Source organism: Carcharhinus amblyrhynchos, unplaced genomic scaffold, assembly GCF_965287045.1.
Source record: "Carcharhinus amblyrhynchos unplaced genomic scaffold, sCarAmb.v2.hapA chromosome_344, whole genome shotgun sequence".
Classification (NCBI taxonomy): Eukaryota; Metazoa; Chordata; class Chondrichthyes; order Carcharhiniformes; family Carcharhinidae; genus Carcharhinus; species Carcharhinus amblyrhynchos.
In genome coordinates, this window is record NW_027650084.1 from 155,754 (window position 1) to 177,485 (window position 21,732).

Genomic DNA, 21,732 nt, shown 5'->3' on the forward strand with positions numbered 1-21,732 from the left:
AAAGGATTTCTCCTTGGCCAGTCCCTTCCACGTGCACACTATGGCCCAGATGGCAATTCCATGTGTCGATTGGAGACTTGCAATTGCAGGGAATCAGCCTCTGCCTAAGGCAATTGCCCTCGGATGGAAAATACTGAATGAGCTGAACAGGGCCCAGTGGGAGCTGCTGGAAGTCAAATAAAATCATAATTTGTTTCCACAAGTAAATAAATGCACGAGCAATGAGAAACAAAACAATTCCATCCTCCTTACGCTCCCGGTCTCTCTCCCATAATAATACATTTAGAAGCTGGCCCTTATCGTTGCCTGCCCAAACCTGCCCAATTCCTTTATCAATGAGTCATCCGTAGAGTCCCTACAGTGCAGAAGGAGGCCCATTGAGTCTGCAATGACTCCCATAAAGAGCATCTTAACCAGGCCCCGCCCTATCCCCATAACTCTGCGCCTTTACCATGGGTATCCATCAGACTTTGGACGCTAAGGGGCACTTTACCATGCCAAACCACCGAATCTGCACACCTTTGGATGTGGGAGGAAACCCACACAGACATGGGGAGAACGGTGGCACATTGGTTAGCACTGCTGTCTCACAGCACCAGGGACCCAGGTTCAATTCCAGCCTCGGGTCACTGTCTTTATGGGGTTTGCACATTCTCCCCACGCCTGTGTGAGTTTCCTCCTAGGTGCTCCAGTTTCTTCCCATAGTCCAATGATGTGTGGGTTAGGTTGATTGGCCATGCTAAATTAACTCTAGTGTCAAGGGATTAGCAGGGTAGATATATGGGGTTACAGGAATAGGGCCTGGCTGGGATTGTGGTCGGTGTAGACTCAATGGGCTGAAAGGCCGCCTTCTGCACTGTAGGGATTCTACGAATGTGCAGACAGTCACCAAAGGCCAGAATCAAACCTGGGTCCCCAGCATCGTGAGGCAGCAATGCTCCGCTGTACCTCCCCACAGATCAATGAGTCTTGCCAGGGAATATGGTTTTATCTAACAGCTAACGCCTTGAGCAACAAAAGGTGCCCAGGAGGAAAATGTAGCCCTCTGTCAGACACCCGTGATGCAATGATATTCTTAAATGGTAAGTGTTTAAAATCCTGTGTAATTATACCTCTGAAACCAAGTCTTAAATGTGCTTCCTTTATATAAAACAGTGCAATAAAATGGAATGTTAATCTTACTTGCATGCCATTACCACATGGAAAAATAAACCAATCCAGCTGACAGATCGATTGTTTTGTTGTGAGTGTCAAGCTATAGGTATCACAGGACAGCGCAGCAAATGTGGAAAATACGTTTGGGATTAGACTAATGAAAATCATTTTTCATCATTCATCCAGAAATCTTGGAATGAAACAAGCTTTGGAAAGTGTATAACAACAAACACAGTTAATGTTTCCTCTTTGAACTGTTATCCTTTCTAAAATAAATCAAATGGATTTCTCCTTGGCGGAGAATCCTACTAACGCTCTGCACATTTCTAACAAAAGTCAGGCTGTAAAGTTATGCCTCTCTTTTCCACCCGTCGACTGAACTCTTTCCTTTTTTAGGTAAAATTTATGGGCGTTTATTTTGTGTCGTCGAAGGAGTTTTTGGAGAACGTCCACGTTCTGGCAGTGTTGCTGTTCCTTGCGCTCATACTACAGAGGACGTTTTTACAAGCCTCCTACTATGTAGCCATTGAAACGGGCATTAATCTACGTGGAGCCTTACTGGTGTGTAAAATATCAAATTGTGCCGCATTGTACCCTGCTTAACGCAGCTCGTTGCAATAATGCTTTGATTTTGTCATAAGATTACTCATTTCAGCAAATGCTGTACGTCTGCCGTTCCTCTGAGGACTCTGCGGGAACTGTTCCAAATAATGTAGCAAACTCTGAACGAGGTTGGCATATATATTTTAATAGTGGACGTTCGCTCCTTTGACAGAGGGACTTAAGAACGTAAGAACTAGGAGCAGGAGTAGGACATCTGGTCCCTCGAGCCTGCTCCACCATTCAATAAGATCACGGCTGATCTTTTTGTGGACTCAGCTCCACTTACCCGCCCGTTCACCATAACCCTTACTTCCTTTACTGTTCAAAAATTTACCTATCCTTGCCTTAAAAACATTCAATGAGGTAGCCTCAACTGCTTCACTGGGCAGAGAATTCCACAGATTCACAACCCTTTGTGTGAAGAACTTCCTCCTCAACTCAGTCCTAAATCTGCACCCCCTTATTTTGAGGGTGTGCCCCCTAGTTCTAGTTTGACCCACCAGTAGAAACAACTTCCCTGCTTCTATCTCATCTATTCCCTTCATAGTTTTGTGTTTCTATAAGATCGCCCCTCGGTTTTCTGAATTCCGATGAGTATAGCCCCAGTCTACTCAGTCTTTCCTCATAAGCCAAGCCTCTGAGCTCCGGAATTAACCTACTGAATCTCCTCTGCACCCCCTCCAGTGCCAGTATATCCTTTCTCAAGTAAGGAGATCAAAACTGTAGACAGTACTCCAGGTGTGGCCTCACCAGCACCTTATACAGCTGCAACATAACCTCACTGTTTTTAAACTCCATCCCTCTAGCAATGAAGGACAAAATTGTATTTGTTTTCTTAATTACCTGCTGCAGCTGCAAACACTTGCACTTATATAGTGCATTCCATGAACTTGGGATATTCCAATGTGTTTAATAACCAATAACTTCCAAAATGCACTCACTGTTGCAGAGTTCAAAACACAGTTTATTTATTAGTCACAAGTAAGGCTTACATTAACACTGCAACAAAGTTACTGTGAAATTCTCTTAATGGCCACATATTCCGGTGCCTGTTTGGGTCAGTGCACCTAACCAGCGTTTGTTTCAGACTGTGGAAGGAAACCGGAGCTAATGTGAGAACAATAAGATCCAACAAGCAGCTAAGTGATAAATTGGGTGGTATGGTGGTAGACTGGGCCACTGTCAGCAGAACTGGTCAATCAGCTATGAACTCTTTACATCAGGAAAACACTCTCACTGTCGTTATTTGAATGCATTTTGCAGTAAGTTTTGAATGTGGGTGGCACCGTGGTTAGCACTGCTTCCTCACAGCGCCAGGGACCTGGGCTCAGTTCCGGCCTTGGGTCACTGTCTGTGTAGAGTTTGCACGTTCTCCTCCTAGTTTCCTTCAGGTGCTCCGGTTTCTTCCCACACTCCAAAGATGTGCAGGCAGTAGATGGACATGGTAAGATGTCCTCGAGTGTCCCAACATGTGCAGGTTAGGTGGATTGGACATGGTAAGATTCCCCCTTAGTGTCCAAAGGTGTGTAGGTTAGGGGGATTAGTGGGATAAATGTGTGGGCCTACAGGGATGGATGCTCTGAAGAGTCAGTATAGACTTGATGGGCCAAATGGCCTCCTTCCGCACTGTAGGGATTCTATGATGACAAGCTTATGTGCTTTAATTCATAGAACCCTACAGTGCATCAGCCCATCGAGTCTGCACAGAACACAATCCCACCCAAGCCCTACCCCCATATCCCTACATATTATACCCACTAATCCCTCTAACCTATACATCGCTGGACACTAAGGGGCAATTTCTTAGCATGGCCAATCAACCGAACCTGCACATCTTTGGACTGTGGGAGGAAACCTGGAGTACCTGTAGGTTAGGGTGCACGGAGTTGGGGGTAAGGTGTTAGCGAGGATAGAGGATTGGCTGTTTAATAGGAAGCTGAGGGTTGGTATCAATGGGTGCTATTCTGGTTGACAGCTGGTGACTAGTGGAGTGCCGCAGGGATCGGTGCTGGGGCCTCAACTATTTACTATTTATATAGGTGATCTGGAGGAGGGGGCTGAGTGTAGGGTGACGAAATTTGCTGATGACACGAAGATGAGTGGAAAAGCAGATTGCGTGGAGGGAGTGGAAAGAGATCTGGATAGGCTGAGCGAGTAGGTGAGGAACTGGCAGATGGAGTATAATGTTAGCCAGTGTGAGGTTGTCCACTTTGGCAGAAATAATAGTAGGAGGGATTATTATTTAAAGGGCGAAAAGCTGCAGCATGCTACGGTGCAGAGGGACCTGGGGGTCCTTGTGCATGAGTCGCAAAAACCCAGTCTGCAGGTGCAGCAGGTGATCAAGAAGGCCAATGGAATGTTGGCCTTCATAGTGAGGGGGATAGAATATAAAAGCAGGGAGGTCTTGCTGCAACTGTACAGGGTACTAGTGAGGCCGCAGCTGGAGTTCTGTGTGCAGTTTTGGTCGCCACACTTGCGGAAGAATATATTGGCCTTGGAGGGAGTGCAGAGGAGGTTCACTAGGCTGATACCGGAGATGAGGGGGTTGGACTATGAAGAGAGAGTGAATAGGCTGGGTCTGTACTCACTGGAGTTTAGAAGGATGAGGGGGGAATCTTAGAGATGTATAAGATAATGAAAGGGATGGATAGGATAGAGGTAGAGAGACTCTTCCCGCTCAGAAAGGACAGCAGGACTAGAGGGCACAGCCTCAAGATAAGGGGGGGCAGTTTAGAACAGAGTTGAGGAGGAACTTCTTCACTCAAAGGGTGGTGAATCTCTGGAATTCTCTGCCCGTTGAAGTGGTGGAGGCTGCCTCGCTAAATATATTTAAGTCACGGGTAGATAGGTTTCTGATAGACAAGGGAATTAAGGGTTATGGGGAGAAAGCGGGAAATTGGAACTGATTCACTTCAGATCAGCCATGATCTTATTGAATGGTGGGGCAGACTCGAAGGGCTAGATGGCCGACTCCTGCTCCTATTTCTTATGTTCTTATGAAACCCACACAGACTCGAGGAGAATGTGCAAACTCCACACAGACAGTGACCTGAGCCGGGAGTCGAACCCAGGACCCTGGAGCTGTGAAGCAGCAGTGCTAACCACTGTGCTACCGTGCCGCCCCACATGCTGGCTGAGGAATTTTGGCCAAGATGTCAGGGCAAAGTCACTTGCTCTTCCATCATATATTTTACATATAGCTGAAAGGGCCAACAGTCCCTCAGTTTAATATCTTATTTAAAAGGAGTCACCTCACTTGATGCTGCTCCCCCTTATTGGAATGAAGTCTAGTTTATCTAGAGTGGGTTTGAACCCACAACCTTCTGACTCGAGGCAAGAGTGATACCACTGGGGCATAAAAAGTATTCAACGTAGATTATGGTAAACCTTAGCAGTCAGCCAACAGTGTTGTGATGCTTCATTTAGTGGGTGATGCCTTGTGTGAAGGGGATTGGTGGGTGGGAAGGGGATGTACTCTGCTCCTGTGGGAGTGTTCAGATTTGTGTGTTGAAATTATGGAATAATCCATGTGCTGATCTCTGCCTGTATCTGATTAAACTGCGGGATACATTTTCCAGTGTTGTCTGTCTGCCTGCCCGCATCAGGAATCGTCCCAGGTGGGACAAAGTTTGAAAGGCCCGTTGACCCCAGTCTCAGGATGGGCGGGAGCACAAAATCAGTTCAAAACAAACACTGAATCTTCTTTGCTCCCCCGATCTTTCCTGCTTCCCTTCCAGCACTTTAATTCAAATGCCATAATACCCACCTTAACAAACTTGCTCTTCCGTAAGTATCAGTTCATCGCTTTGTCTGATTAACCATCTCTTCCCTATAAGCATCTTAGGTCTGTTGTTTTTTATGCACTTGCCACACTCTTTCCCTCCTTTTAGGGAATGAATGTGCATTTTTATAGCTCCTTCCACGTCCAAAACCCTTGCCGACTGATCACGTACTTTTGAAGAACAGTCACCTGTAATGTGGTCAGCTGCATTGTGCACAGCAAGATTCCTCAAGCAACGAGGACCAAGGAATCTGTTTTAATGATGGTGGCTGAGGGATCAACATAGGCCAGGAGCTGATTAAAATCTACCTCGTTGGCTTAGATTTTAATCATGCTTCTTCCTTCCCTTCCCTTGGCTTCAAGCTTCGAGTGATTACGTCCCTGTGAAAGGCCTCGGAGACATTTTCCTATGCTGATTGCATGATATAAATGCAATCTTCTTGTTTAGTCTTAATGCTGCTAATTTCCAAAACACCATAGTTGTCTACAGTCTTCAAATTATGAGCAAGCAAGCCTTCTTCCACTCAATTTACTGAGTATTTTTAGCCTTTCATTTAATTGTGGTCTTCAGGGCAGCATTGGCATTGACAATGTATCAATGCTAATCTTCAGAATGAAATAGAAGACAATTTCATCAGTTTCCTCTGTCAGGTTCAACAAACATTCATCACAACCCTGTGGTGCTCACAAACAGTTCCTTTAAAGCTTTTTTAAGTTTCACTTTATTTATCAGTGTCGCAAGGAAGGCTTACATTAACACTGCAGTGAAGTTGCTGTGAAAATCCCCTGGTCGCCATACTCCGTCAACTGTTCAGAGAATTTAGCACGGCCAATGCACCTAGCCAGCACGTCTTTCAGACTGTGGGAGGAAACCAGAGCACTCGGAGGGAACCCACGCAGACACAGGGAGAACATGCAGACTCCGCAGAAACAGTGACCCAAGCTGGGAATTGAACCCGGGTCCCTGGCGCTGAGACAGCAGTTCTAATCACTGTGCCACCATGCTGCCTCTGCACCCTTTGCACCAAAGACCAGTTTGTTTGAGTTGCATTTACACCAGTCCTGAACAGGTCATATATGCGTGCTTAATATTTTATATTCCTGATTTCTTTTTAAAAACTCTTTTCTCAATGAGACGTTCACTTTTTTTCTTCAACTTTAAATATATTTATAGAGTCTCAAATAGTTGCTTCTAATCTGAAAACCCTGTGGCATTTTCATATGAGTTGGAACTTTAATTCTCATATATAACGATTGACTTGTGGAATACAGTGTAAGCTCTGTATTTTCTTTGGGCACAGATAGCTTATTATGCTTATAATATTGGCAGGAAATGTTAATTTGAACACCATCAGACAAGACTGGTGTAGGTTTTGGCACAACTTGCCAATTGCAGTGTTCAAGGAAGTTCCAGGATTTTAAATTTAAATGATCATTGTACATTCAGAACGTTCACTTCTAACATTTGGATCACAGAAAATTTACCAAACAGGAGACCATTAAGCCCATTGCAACTTGATCAGAAAATTTCCTTCATCTTATGTGAGACTTGAACCTGTAATACCAGGGTGACGCAGTGCTTTGCACTGCTGCCTCTCACGGCAGGGACCCGAGTTCGATTCTGGCCTGTTTGTGTGGAGGTGGCATGAATTCCTCTGTGGGTTTCTTCCGGGTGCTCCGGTTTCCCCCCCTCAGTCCAAAGACGTGCAGGTTAGGTGGATTGGCCATCCTAAATTGTCCCAAGCTGTGTAGGTTAGGGGGATTAGCGAGGTAAATACGCGGGGTCTTGGAGATGGGGCAGGAGCTGGGCCAGGGTGAGGGGCTCAATCGGAGAGTTGGTGCAGGCTTAAAGGGTCGAATACCCTCCTTCTGCACTGCAGTGATTCTATGATGCCTGGCTTAGGAGGCTGATGGGACCATTTGTTACATTTGAGTGGGATTTCCAGACCCGCCAGCGAGACATAAGCAAGACAGGAAAGTGGCCAAAAGTCATTTATATCTGTTGCAAAATGTTCTTATTCCTCCTTCCTCATTGTCCACTACTGGGGGTGGTGGTGGGTAAAAGGAGGGCTCACTGCCATTTATGAAACCCTCCTGGTCTCAGTGGAAGTAACCTCTTGATCCCCTTTGCCCTTTAGGCTATGATCTACAACAAGATCCTCCGGCTGTCTGCCTCCAATATGTCGATGGGAGAAGTGACCTTGGGCCAGATCAACAACCTCGTCGCCATAGAAACAAACCAGTTGATGTGGTTCCTGTTCCTCTGTCCGAATCTGTGGGCCATGCCCGTTCAGGTAAAGCACTCAAAACCAAATCTCACCCATCGCGCCCCAAAACAAGTCGACGGGTTTTCATCGCAAGCGGAACAAGCTACCTCTTTGAAAGTCAGGTGGAGTCCGACCGCACCTCGATCAGTGGAAAGCCGGTCGCTCGTCTAAACTGTTGTAACTGAGGCTGTCAGCTCGCTTTAGCGCCTGTCCTGGATTGAACTGTGTTGGCACAAACGTGCAGCAGACTTTATTTGTTTTGGAAACTGACTGGGCAACTCAAGGCGGCACTTTGAGTCATCCAGTAAATCATTGGCGTCCGATCAGTGTCCACATTTCATGTTTTCTACCAAACAAGAAGATTAATTCACAGAACAGTTTGGGGTGAGGGGTTCAAAGCGATTTTCGTAACTGCAGATTTTAGGCTTAGCGCTTAGGATTAGCGGAAAGCAAAGACTGAAAAATGCCTCATTGGCCTGTTCCTTCAAGAGGCCCTAGGCCAGTGAGAAGGCAACATGGGTGGTCCTCCTTCATCTCAGTGGGCCGCAAGATTGAAACTGGGCTTGTTCACTAAGTACGACCCTAGAATAACATTGAATACATCTAACACACACTGAATGTTTCATAAACTAATCGCACCAATTTCAAGTAGTTTAAAACAAAAAGTAGTTGTACTTGATTGGACAGAGTGCACAGCTCGTGCAATCACTGTGAGCACTCCCGAATGTTGCCCCTTCACACAGGGACAGGATGGTGGCACAGTGGTTGGCACCGCTGTCGCACAGTGCCAGGGACCCCAGGGGGAGAGGCAAGATGCTTTATTGAAGGGTCGGTGCAGACTTGATGTGGCCTGCTCCTGCGTTGTAGGGATTCTATGGAAAGCAAAAAGGCAAGTCTAAGAGTCTTCTTTCATTAATGGATTGGTGGTTACTTGCCCAAGTAGATCACCCCCTCCATTTAGAACTCACTCAATGTGCAAATGGAATGCAGGCAACTGTTACACAAGCCACACGCTATCCTGACTTGGGAATGTATTGCTGTTTCTTCACCATTGCTGGGTCAAAATCTTGGAACTCTTTTCCACCTGCCCCCCCCCCCTCAAAGAGCACTGTGGGTGTATCTATACAAAGAACAACACAGCACAGGAAACAGGCCCTTTGGCCCTACAAGCCCACACCGCCATTAACATTCATACCTCAGGGACTGCAGCAGATCAAGAAGATAAAACAAAATGATGGCTAATCCAGACTTTTCCAGGCCATACTTCTCCTTTGAAAACCTCCCCCATCAGCTCCTCGATATTTATATAAACAAGTGCTGTTAAATAACTGTATTGGCTCAGAGGCAGCCTCATCCTGTGCTCTTGAGTTATGTAGGAGTTGATGTCTAAGCTTCAGTTTACGGTGAAAATTGGTTCAATGCACAGAGGGTGCCATCCGAAAACATAGTAATCCTCTTGCCTGTTATTTCACACTCACAATTAGCTAGGTTTCCTGCGTAATGCTGCAAACCTGTCTTTGCCTCATGCTGCCACTCGGTTGGGGAACCAATTTAAATGTTAAGGCTCCAAATAGGGGCAATTTGTTTTGAGCATTTTGCCAGCAGCGGATCAGATCTCCCCCTCCCAGTGTGAGGAGTTCCATGGAAGCAGCTTCCTTGCAAGAGACTGAGTGACTCGCAAAGCCAAATTCTCCATGACCCATGGACAGAACCACAAAGGGGGAAGGCTGCCCGCTGTCTCCATGACCCACCCCGGTGAGGCGTACCTCTCCAATCCATGTCTATCCCCCACAAAAATACAGAATTATTTTTACCTATCCGAGCGTGCCTCCGTTTTGAGCCGTATCCATTATTCTCACGCCTGACCTAAAGCAGTACCCACCTCTCCCAGCAGGCTGCTCCAGAGATGCCAACCCCCTGGGCCTGCAGGATGGAGAGCCCATTGCCCTGAACAGAATGGCAAGGTGTGGAGGTGCCCGACTCAGAGGCTGCCACTCTGGCTCCCAGTGAGTGCTGACTCGGCACCCCATTTGGCTGAGGAAATATCCATCCCGACCTCAGGAGTAAAATGCTTTAAATTGCATGGCTCCATTTGCTGAAACGGAGTGGTATTGTTACTGGGTTAGAAATATAGTAGACCAGGGGCTGGATTTTCAGCCCCCATGTAGGTGTGCAGAGCCAGAGGCAACCACAGGAGCTGCTGGGTGTTGAGCTTAGAAGTACTGTCTCAGTTCTCTACGACCTTGTCCCAGTGTTTTTATTCATCCATAAATCCTTGTCCATAAATGCCAACCCGTGCCCCCTCCCAACCCCATTGATCTCATTAGCCCTTATGCCAACTTCGTGCCACCTTATCCCAACCACGCCCTCCCCACTTCATTGCCCCTTCTAGACCCTTTAACTTGGTGCCAATTCATGACCCCACTCAAGACCTTTGCTCTCACAACCGCCATGCCAATTCACCCAGGACGCACCATGGGTAGACCCTAGGAGCCGTGCTGAGATGAAATAAAACGTAGTTCTAAATATCTATCGTAGACTCCAACAGTGGAGACAGATTCGATAGGGTCTTTTAAGAGACTTTTAGATAAGTACTTAGTAAGATAGAGGGTTATAGGTAAGCCTAGTAATTTCTAAGGTAGGGACATGTTTGGCACAGCTTTGTGGGCCGAAGGGCCTGTATTGTGCTGTAGTTTTTCTATGTTTCTATGATTTCACCCTTTAAAAAATAGCTGCATGTTCACCACTGAATACGTTTAAACCCTCACATGCATTTAATTTCCAAATAACCCCAAAGTAAAGACAACTAAACCTTGAAGAAATTGTTTGATCTATGAATTTATAACCACCTCCCACTCCACTGTGATAACAAAAAAGACTGTGGAAAGCAGTCCAATATTTAAAAAGGCTACCATGTGGATTATGTCAATAGACAGCTATGTAAACTGTTGGAGCAAATTAGACTAACAACCAATTTAAGATAATAAATCAAATCCACAGTGTGGTTTGCTTATGTTTGCTAGAAGCTACATATGCAGCTTGGTGGCACAGTGGTTAGCACAGCTGCCCTCACAGCGCCAGGGATCCGGGTTCGATTCCCAGCTTGGGTCACTGTCTGTGTGGAGTTTGCACGTTCCCCCCGTGTTTGCATGGGTTTCCTCCAAGTGCTTCATTTCCTCCCACAGTTTGAAAGATGTGCTGGTTAGGTGTGTTGACCCGAACAGGCACCGGAGCATGGCGACTAGGGGAATTTCACAGTAACTTAATTGTAGTGTTAATGTAAGAAGTCTCTCAACACCAGGTTTAATTCCAGTAGGTTTATTTGGTTGCACGAGCTTTCGGAGCCACTCCCCTGATGAATGAGCAGCGCTCTGAAAGCAACCAAATAGACCTGTTGGATTTGAACCTGGCGTTGTGAGACTCGTTACCGTGCCTACCCTGGCATCCCCATATAAGTGTTAATGTAAGCTTTACTTGTGACTAATGAACTTTAGAGTCCTATCCTCATCAAACTGAAAAACTATGTTCAGCTACTTTGCTTTTTTCAAAAACTTGGAGGGCAGTGATTCCCTCGTGCTCTCCCCATGGCAACACCTCAACCATTCAGAGTTGACTTGTCATTTTTGAATTTAAATAATAGCTGGTGGTTGGGTGGTGGGGATGCAATGGTTTCCTAGTACACTCTCCATAGCAACACCTCAACAAATCAGAGTCCACCTGCAACCAATCAGCACCCTTTTCTATTGAATTTTAAATTGTCATATCTTTGAAATTTCATCTTCATGCACCTGTTCTGATGAGTACAAGATGAAAAATTTCAACAGTATGTATCTTTCTTACAGCAATAGCAAAGAAGGTTTTCAACTGTCAGACTCAGGCAGGCAGTTATTTCAAATTTTAAAGGGCAGGGGATTTAAATAACTTGGCAGTGTGACAGTTCTGTATACCACATCTGGTCTTTAAGCCCATCAAGGTCTCCTCTAAAAATTTGTGATTCCCACAATGAGTTATAAAACCTGGCTGCAGCGATAATGGGATCTGTTTGACCTCAGTATTGAGTTCAAATGTCCGTGCTGAACTATGGTTTCCCACATGTGGGAGTCACACCCTGCTCCCATTTATCTTTTCCCAAACAATGCCCTCCACCCACCTCCACAGCTCAGGCAATCATGGTTTGTGCTGGATGTGGGAGTGGAACTTCCAGGGTCTGTCTGTCAGTCATTTTAGATACACCAGACTCTCCACAGCTCTACAGTAATCATAAATCCTATCATCGTCAGTTTGTGAATTTGAATTCAGTGCGAGGGAAATTTGGGAAGGGGGCGTTATGAGTAAAAGTGACAGGAAGTTGTTGGATCATTGTAACAGCATAGCTTGTTCATTGAAGTCCTTGAGAGAATGCAATCGGTTATCCTTACCTGGCCTAGCCTGTGTGTGATGTAGGTCCCACACCAGCGTGACTGACACTTAACTGCCCTCTGAAGTGGCTTAGCAAATTGATTTGGGTAATAGAAGCCATTGATGGTCAGATTCTAAGAATGAATTAAATTAGAACAGTGTGTGGATTTAGACAGTGGATGTAGAGTTAATATGGAACGGTTTGAGCACAGCATTGTGTTAGATTCAAGAATTCACTGACACCTTGTGGTATAATGTACGAGCTTATTGGTAGCTCCTTTAGTTGTCTCATTACAAGATGTTCACCAGCTTCTCAGATTTGCTCTCTCTCTCTCTCTCCCTCCCTTTACATGATGTCGCCAGTCTCCCTCCCTCTATAGTTCTGTGTCTTATAGTCATTATTTCACGTTCATTAGTTATTTGAGCATGACTAATAAGGTGGCCAAAATTGATTAGTCCGGACCTCTGGCCATGTACTGTTAAAGAGTTAGTAGTTTCTGCTGAAGTTAGCAAAATCACACAGTACATGACAGGTACAGCAGCACATCTCATGTTGTAATATTGTAGCAGGACCCCAACACAAGTGAAGCTTCAAGCTTCAGAAGGATTTATCTCATGTGAGAATGTTCATACAAACACCGTAAAGAATGTTATAAAAGAAAAGTAAAACAAAACAGTGGCTCCCCACAAGTGTTAGTGTCTGCCTGGGGAAGACAATCTTGCTCTGCTTTAGAATGCCTTTTCACCAACACCTTGGATGGGATTTTCCAGCTACGTCCAAGACCGGAAAATCCTGCGCGGGGCCTTTGCATGGTCCTGTCTCGCCAGCTACGATTCCTGTAGTGGGCGGGACAGGAAAATCCTGCCCATTGAGACCATGAGGGAGAACAGAAATAAGGCAGAGTTAAGCTGTGAGAGGAGGGGGCTGGCGATTTGTGTCAGATATCCGAGTTGGGAGGCAAAGCAGTTAGTATGAAGGGTCGTGGTAGAGAGGCATTGTTTGAAATAGAGGGCATGAGGTGCAGTGGGATCATGTGGCAGCAAGGGTTGGCATGGATGGGGTATGGGAATTGTGTGGGGAGGGCTGTGGGGTGAGGGCAAGAGAACATTATTTCTGTTTTCATGGAAGCTGGAATGCAGACCTTTCAAACAACCAGCCTCATCAACTAATATTAAATAGGGGAATATCCACTTTCCAGACAGCAGAAGACACTCTCTGTTGACTCTCAGCTGCATTATTGTGACATTATATTTCATTACAAACAAGATCTTCCACTCTTCCCTTCTGGATCCTCTCCCTGTTCTGGAACTGCCCCGGTGAAGGAAAACCCCCTTCTTACATGTGGGTGGGACTGTCCGTCACCGGCTCTCGATTCACTGTGAAACAAGACCTGGTTTGCTCTTAAAAGGACCTGTCTTTCCAACCGTGAGCTCCTCTAGTTACCACCAAAATCTTTCCAGTTGTGGAGTCTAAAAACCTTCCTCCGCTCTGCACTCCCAATTTTGCCAGGACTCTCCTCACCTTTAACATTTCAATCAATGGGTGGCAGATTGGTTAGCGTGGCTGCCTCATGGACCTGGGTTCAGTTCTGGCCTTGGGTCACTGTTAGTGTGGAGCTTGCACATTCTCCCCGTATCTGGGTGGGTTTCCTCCCACAGTCCAAAACGCGTGACGGATTGACCGTGCTATATTGTCCCTTAGTGTTGGTGGATTAGCAGGGTAAATATGTGGGGTTACAGGGTTAGAGGCTGGGTGGGATTGTTGGTGTAGGCTTGATGGATCAAGTGGAGTCCTCCTGCACTGTAGGGATTGTATGATTCCAATGTTGTTCTCTTGATTCTCTCCTACATTGTGAGTTCTTTGTTCTTAATCACAGATTATCATGGGCGTAATTTTGTTATATCACATGCTGGGGAAGAGTGCTCTGATTGGTGCGTCTGTCATCGCCCTCCTTGCACCCCTGCAGTATTTCATAGCGACCAAGTTCACAGACGCACAGAAAAGTACTCTGGTAAGAGTTTGAAATGGGGAATCAACCCCAGCTTCATGTAAGATGCAATTTACTAGTTATATCAAAGTCAGCCTGTGGGTTTGGGTTTACGGGTTGGTATCTGCTCCAAGGGAGCAGAGGGACTTGCCTCCCATTTCAAGCTCTCTTATTTTCAGTTTAAACTGCTCTCAGGTCAGAGATAGAACACTATTGCTAAACAAAGACCCAATTAAGAATTCTTAAAGTCATTCATTCTTTTTGCACTCACTAATAAGAACAAACAACACAGCGCAGGGACAGGCCCTTCAGCCCACTAAACCCGCACCGACACGTGACACTTTGCTAAACTAAAGGCCTTTTGTCTCCACGTGGTCCATATCTCTCTGTTCCTGGCCTATTCATGTATCTGTTAAGATGCCTCTTAAATGTTGCTATTGTATCTGCTTCTACCACCTCTTCCAATAGCATATTCCCTCTTCAACAATTAAAAGGCAAACGTGTAGGAAAATACATGAAGATACAGACCCAGAAAGTGTTTGCTGGTGCATCAATAATTATGTCACAATACACGTGGATGGCACAGTGGTTAGCACTGCTGCCTCTCAGCACCAGGGACCTGGGTTCAGTTCCTGGCTTGGATCACTGTCTGTGCGCAGTCTGCACGTCCTTCCCGTGGGTTTTGTCCAAGTGCTTCAGTTTCCTCCCACAGTCTGAAAGACGGTGCTGGTTAGGCGCATTGGCCGTGATAAATTGTCCCTCGGTGTACCTGAACAGGCACCACAGTGTGGCAACTTGGGGATTTTCACAGTAACTGTGTTGCAGGGTGAATGTAAGCCTACTTGTGACACTAACAAAAAAACTTAATCTTGTTTGGTGGGGGTCTAGTATTCAGCTGGATAGGCCTGTGCTTCAACCCAACCCTGTCACCAATACTCTGTTCCAAAATACAGCTTCTCCCTAAGCTCACTAGAGAACCCTGATCGCAAGAGACCGAGGTGCAGGTGAAAGGCTTCCATACTCGCAGCCCCTGCCCCACCGCGCTGGCGGCCCCCAGCCTCGCCGCGCTCATCCTTGTTACATTTGCAGCTCCTGTGATGCCCCACTCAACTCTCCTGTCTGATTGTTAGTTGCAGGACCAGTGCAGCCAGGGGCCAGACCTGTTCCTTGAGTTCTCCAAAGCCAGGCCAATGGCCCAGAGAGTGTAAAACAATGTGGAAATCCCTTCAGATAGGGATGCACTCCAGCTTTGCTGCGCTGTTGTGAATCTTTCATCAGGTCAACTCTTTATTGCACATGAGGGTAAACAGAGTCCTCTCGATTACAATTAACTGTTGTTAGTCATGCGTCATAGGGTGGCAGAGTGGTTAGCTGCTGTTTCAGGGACCTGGGTTCAATTCTTGGCTCGGGTCACTGTCTGTGCAGAGTCTGCACATTCTCCCCATGTCTGCGTGGGTTTCCTCCGGACACTCCGGTTTCTTCCCACAGTCCAAGGATGTGTGGGTTAGGTGGACTGGCCATGCTAAATTCCCTAAAAGTGATCAAGATACATACATTAGGTGAATTAGCAGGATAAATACGTAGATTATGGAGCTAGAGTGGGGACGGTGGGCCTTGGTAAGATCTCTTTTGGAGAGTCAGTGCAGATTTGATAGGCCGAATGGCCCCCTTCTGCACTGTAGGGATTCTATGGTTCTATTACACTTTCTGGTTGGTATACTTATAGTTACGGCAATCTGACAGCTCAGAACTGATGATGGTTTGTTTTTACTATTGTGTTTCTAATCATTTCACAGGACTACTCCACAGAGAGATTGAAAAATACCAATGAGATTTTGAAGGGCATCAAACTTCTGAAACTTTACGCCTGGGAGCACATTTTCTGTAACAACGTGGAAAAGACTAGAATGCAGGAGTTAACCAGCCTCAAAAGTTTTGCACTTTACACTTCCTTATCCAGTATGTATATTGTGATAATTAAAATACTTCCAATTATCTTCGGAAAGTGGGTCGGTGCAGATTCTACTCTTGCCGACAACTGCGATGGCTCTTTTGGCAGTTTGGGCATTTCTCAGAATCTGTAATTCAGACCAGCATTGGTCCCTGTGACTCCCGTCACCAGTCGCCTTTACTATGTTAGCGTGGTGTCAAAGGTGTGACACTCGTACATGTACTAGTAGTACGTTTATTTATTAGTTACAAGTACATTAACGCTGCAATGAAATTACTGTGAAAATCCCCCAGTGGCCACACTGCGGTGTCTGTTCGGGTACACTGAGGGAGAACTTAGCACGGCCAATGCACCCTAACCAGCATGTCTTTGCGACTGGGGGAGGAAACCAGAGCACCTGGAGGTAACCCACGCAGACACGGGGAGTACATGCAAACTCTACACACAGTCACTCAAGCCATGATTTGAACTTGGGTCCCTGGTGCTGTGAGGCAGCAGGGCTAACCACAGTGCCACCGTGCCGGCAGCCTGTCTTGCACAGAGAGGATCTTGACAAACTCAGTGTCGAGAGTTGGGCCTGGCAAATTATTCCCTTTATAATTTAATGTCCTGTACCCCAATCCACCTTGCGGTTGGAAAGGCAAAGGCATCTTTTGCCCCAGTAGGCTGCAATTTTAATTAAAAATTTGAAACACTTCTGTCATTTGCACTTAATTTGCCTTTGAAAGATTCAGTGCATTAAGCGTTAACCTTGTAAAGTACCAGCCACTGGTGATGTGTCGCACAGTGGTTGGCACTGCTGCCTCATGGCGCCAGGGACCCAGGTTAGAATTTGGCCTTGGTCACTGTCTGTGTGGAGTTTGCACATTCGCCCCGTGTCTGTGTGGGTTTCCTTTGGCTGCTCCACTTTCCTCCCACAGATGTGCAGGTTAGGTTGACGGACCAAGCTGAATTAATGTCCCAGGATGTGTGGGTTAGGGGGGGGGATTAGTGGGTAAATGCATGGGCTCACTGGGATGGGATGGGGGTTGGGCAGGGGTAAGATGTTCTGTCGGGGAGTCAGTGCAGACATGATGGGCTACACGTCCTCCTCCTGCACTGTTGGGATTCAATGATTGTACGGTGTAAGAAGGCACCTGACCTTGAGCTCAGATCAGCAGTGTGAAGCTAGGCAGCAGTATGTAAGGAGATGTCACCGGGTTGTCTCCATCCCTACACTCTTCACTCTAGTATATAGTCAGTAATGTTAATAAAGACTGCTTGGTAACCTCTACCAGGCTGCTTAATGTACAGGAAACCTCAGTCCTCGTCCACAGCTGGAAATCGCCGGTGCCATTGCAGTGAATGGAACTTTGGCTGAGTGCCAAATTCTCCCTTCTCACCGGCAATGGGACGGACACAGACGAGATCGAAGAATCCTGCACATGGTGTCTAAGCAGCACTGTGGGAAGTGACAACACAACCAAACAGCCCTTAGATAGGGCTCAGTGTTAGCATTCTTATGAATCCAATGGTTGTGCATTCAAGCCCCAGTCCAACGAGAGATAGCAAGTATAAATCACTTCTACTACTACTACTTTTAACCATGGCCCTGTCTGGCTCCCTCTTCAGGCAGATATAACTATCCTGTGGCACTATTTCAGAGAACGGGAGTTCTCTCTAGCTCCCTGCCAACAATTATCCTTCAGCCAGAACTGAAACACACTATTTTATCTCATTGCAGTTTGTGGGAGCTTCCAGTGTGTATTTCCTACTGTGCAAAAGTGTCTTCGTCGGTGATTAAAGGCGTTGGAGATTCCGAGGTCCTGAAATACCAATGCAAGCCCTTTATGTTAACAATATGCCTACCCCTAATCTAGACGTCCGCCAGTCTTATTTCTGGGAAACCCTGTTGGAATGGCTGCTCTTCCCAACCAGGAGAGCAAAGCTTCCTCCATAGTGTATAAATGACAATGATGATTCTGATGACCACTTGGTATCCTTTCATTTTGCTTTGTTCTGTTTCTTTTTTCAGTATTTATGAATGCAGCGATACCGATAGCAGCAGTATTGGCGGTAAGAACACATTTACTCAAAGCTTCGTCAGAAGTTTACATTTTTGAGTGGATGTTGTAACAGTTTAAAATCGAGCTACTCAGTTTGATTGTCAGTTTGGGGATAAACCAGAGTGGAAAACCTGAACTTTGAATGGTCAGGTTATAAATTGGCATTATCCACAGCACACTTGGCACATACAGTTAGCCACAAACTCTTTCTGTGCTGATATCTGTGCAATTTGGCTCATCGTGAGACACTGCTAGGGTGCAAGGAGGACTCTGTTTACATCAATGTAAGGGAGAAATTCAGCAAAGTGGACAGAACAAGACACGTTTTGGCTACGGTTCTCAATTAAATGTGCTGCTTCCTGTTGGACTGAGGCCAGGTTGAGATTGAGCCTTGGACCTCAGTTGCAGCCAGCTGCAGTGGGCAGATGGGGGCCTCAATACAGCTTGAGCAGGGCCTGCCCAGTTCCGACACTGGGCTGACCTACGGCACAATGGTTAGCACTGCTGCTTCACAGCACCAGGGACCCCGGTTCAATTCCGGCCTCAGGTCACAGTCTGTGTAGAGTTTGCACGTTCTCCCTGTGTCTGCAGGGGAAAAAACAATTATTGCTCCGGTTACTTCCCACAGTCCAAAGGTTAGGTTGATTGGCCACGCTGACTTGTCCCTTAATGTGTCAGGGGGATTAGCAGAGTAAATACTTGAGGTTATGGGGATAGGTCCTGGGTGGGATTGTGGTCTTCACAGACTCAATGGGCAGAATGGCCTTCTTCTAGACTACTAGAGATTCTGTGACCCTACAGATATTGGAAATGGGGGTGCCAGTGGGAAGTGGACATGAAGTTGCGTGAGAGATGGTCGTGGGGTGAAGGTTATTTTGTGGAATGAAGTGCACCCAGTAGCAACCATTACCCACATAACATTATTACCCCCTAGCTGCATTGTTTCTTAATCTCCCCAACACCAGACTCAAGCCACTTTTAACCCAATATATACTGTTGATAATTGTTTATCAAGTCAGTGTTTCTCGTTGATATTAGGGGCAGCACAGTGATTAGCACTGCTGCCCCATAGCGCCAGAGACTCAGGTTCAATTCTGGCCTTGGGTGACTGTCAGCGTGGAGTTTGCATGTTCTCCCTGTGTTCTGCGTGGGTTTCCCCTCTGGTTTCCTCCCACACTCCAAAGACATGCAGATTAGGTGGATTGACCATGCTAAATTGCCCCTTAGTGTCCCACGATGTGTAGGTTAGGGGGGATTGGTGAGGTTGAATATGCAGAGTTACAGGTATAAGTTCAGGGTGGCCCTGGCTAAAATGCTCTGTCAGAGAATTGGTGCAGGCTTGATGGGCCAAATGGCCTCCTTCTGCATTGTAGGGATTCTATGATGTGTATGTCAAAACTCATGGTTCCCTATGGCATAGGAATTGATAAATGAAAAAAGACCAAGGTCTATTTATGGTCCTGCCAGTCAGAGCATAGACTTAGACTTAAAGATTAAGTTTATTTATTAGTGTCACAAGTAGACGTACATTAGCATTGCAATGAAGTTATTGTGAAAATCCCTTAGTTGCCACAGTCTGGCAGCTGTTTGGATACACTGAGGGAGAATTTAGCCTGGCCAATGCACCTAACCAGCGCATCTTTCAGACTGGGAGGAAACTGGAGCATCTGGAGGAAACCCATACGGACACGGGGAGAATGTGCAATCCCCACACAGACAGTGACCCTAGCCCAGGGATCGAACCCTGCTGCTGTGAGGCACTGTGCCGCCTGCCATTCCACCTTTAAATCCTTAACCTAAGATTTAATTTCTCCAGTCCCATCCAGTTGGCAGCAATTCTCCCCCACTGGTCCTGGTCTGTCGCAATATCTGTTACTCCAGCCCAGGTGCTGTCCTGCTCTTAAAACCCCTCCTTATCTGTGATTCACTAGGTCTCCCTTGTTTGGCCCCATCTCCCTCAGCTGCTACAGTGATAATGAAATTGTTGATTTATGATAATCCAAGTCATTGAAATAAGCCTTGACTCTGTGTGATCGTGCCAAGGAGATGGTAACAAATCAGTAGCGTCTTTCACATTTCTCCTGATTTTAATTTCTCTTGCCAACGTCCATTAAGCAGAAAGTCAAGGACAACCCCAAATAGTCTACAAAATCAGACCCAGACATGGCAAGAAGCAATAGCCAGTGATGAAGATCGAGGCCCAGGAGATCATAGTCACTTTTTTTGTCCCAAATATGCTGCGCTCCCCACGTGTCATGGCTAAAATAATTCACGTATTGTATTCCAAAAAGTTAAATCAATGCTGAGTTACTGAGGCCAAGTGGCAGGTTAGCTGCCTTCACCTAAGGAGGCTGCAGTTTGGCTTCAGAGTTTTGCATTCACTAAACAAATAAGTGAAATCATTTTCCTAAAGTCCTGGATTCGGATTCTTGTACTGGACTCCAAGACTAGTGGACATTCTAACACAGCAAGAAGTCTCACAACACCAGGTTAAAGTCCAACCAGTTTATTTGACAGTAAACCCACAAGCTTTCAGGGTTTCCCCCTTTCTCTCACCTGACGAAGGGGCAAACCCCAAAAACTTGTGCGTTTATTATCAAGTAAACTTGTTGGACTTTAACCTGGTGTTGTGAGACTTCTTACTGTGTTTTCCCCCTACATTAATCTAATCCTCCTGTGTGGAATTCTGGATGAATTGCTCAATAATGGAAGATTCCAACCGGGAAAACCAAGCTGCAGGTCAGGATTTTCCAGCGTTCCCTTCTGGGTGTGTTTTCCCGTGGTGTAGGGAGCTTGCCATTGGCCATTGGTGGGATCTTCCAGTCCCGCCAAAGTTTACGGCATTTTGCGCGACTCCCCTGCCCTGCCATTGTGGACTGGAAGATCCCACTAGTGGGAAGGGCTGGAAAGTCCCTCCCATAGGTAGGAATTTCCAGTCCTGCTGCAGTGGATTCATCCACAGCGAATGTGAGAGACATTCAATTGTCCATTGACCTTGATAGGACCAGAAGATTCTCCCAGAGGGAAGTTCCAGAAAATTCCACTCCATTGGCAAATGTCGACTTTAAGTATTTTAAGTCAGTTGATTATAGATCCGCACTGGTGAAGCAGTAGCTTGTATTGTACTGTCAATGCAGAGGAGCTAAGAGAGCTTGATATCGAGACTCATTACTCACTAGAAGTCCACCACTCAGTGCTTGTTAGTAATAAGTTGAGGCGATCCCAAGGAATTTTTTGGAAATCGCCAGTATGATTTTGTGGTTTTGTTAATATGTGACAATGCTAAAAACAGGTGATCAAAGAGAAAAACTGGGCTAGAAGCAAAATGGAACGCCTTCAGAAAAAAGATGTTGTCCAGCCAATAGCAATTTGAGTGACTTAAGTCACTCAAACACCTTTCCTCTTTCTCCTCAGAGAAAGGGACCACTGTGTGTGCTGATTTAATGTGAGATGTTGTGGAATGTTACATTTGACATGATGAATAATCGGTATTTTCTCCTCTGCCCGGCAGACGTTTTTGGCTTATACCCATGGCAATGAGAAG

The 21,732-nt window shown here is 46.1% G+C and overlaps 1 protein-coding gene across 1 annotated transcript in view; it reads left to right on the forward strand.

Moving 5' to 3' along the window:
* The window catches only part of LOC145339205 (ATP-binding cassette sub-family C member 9-like), a gene marked incomplete at its 3' end in the record, with an annotated part of 67,584 nt that extends 45,855 nt beyond the window's left edge, over nt 1-21,729 (forward strand). Inside the window, exons 8-13 of the mRNA XM_080183599.1 lie at nt 1,552-1,716; nt 7,678-7,833; nt 14,082-14,216; nt 15,989-16,151; nt 18,158-18,198; nt 21,700-21,729. Coding sequence (XP_080039725.1) covers nt 1,552-1,716; nt 7,678-7,833; nt 14,082-14,216; nt 15,989-16,151; nt 18,158-18,198; nt 21,700-21,729 — 690 coding nt within the window. The remainder of the gene's footprint in view (nt 1-1,551; nt 1,717-7,677; nt 7,834-14,081; nt 14,217-15,988; nt 16,152-18,157; nt 18,199-21,699) is intronic.
* Between the last annotated feature and the right edge of the window lie 3 nt (nt 21,730-21,732).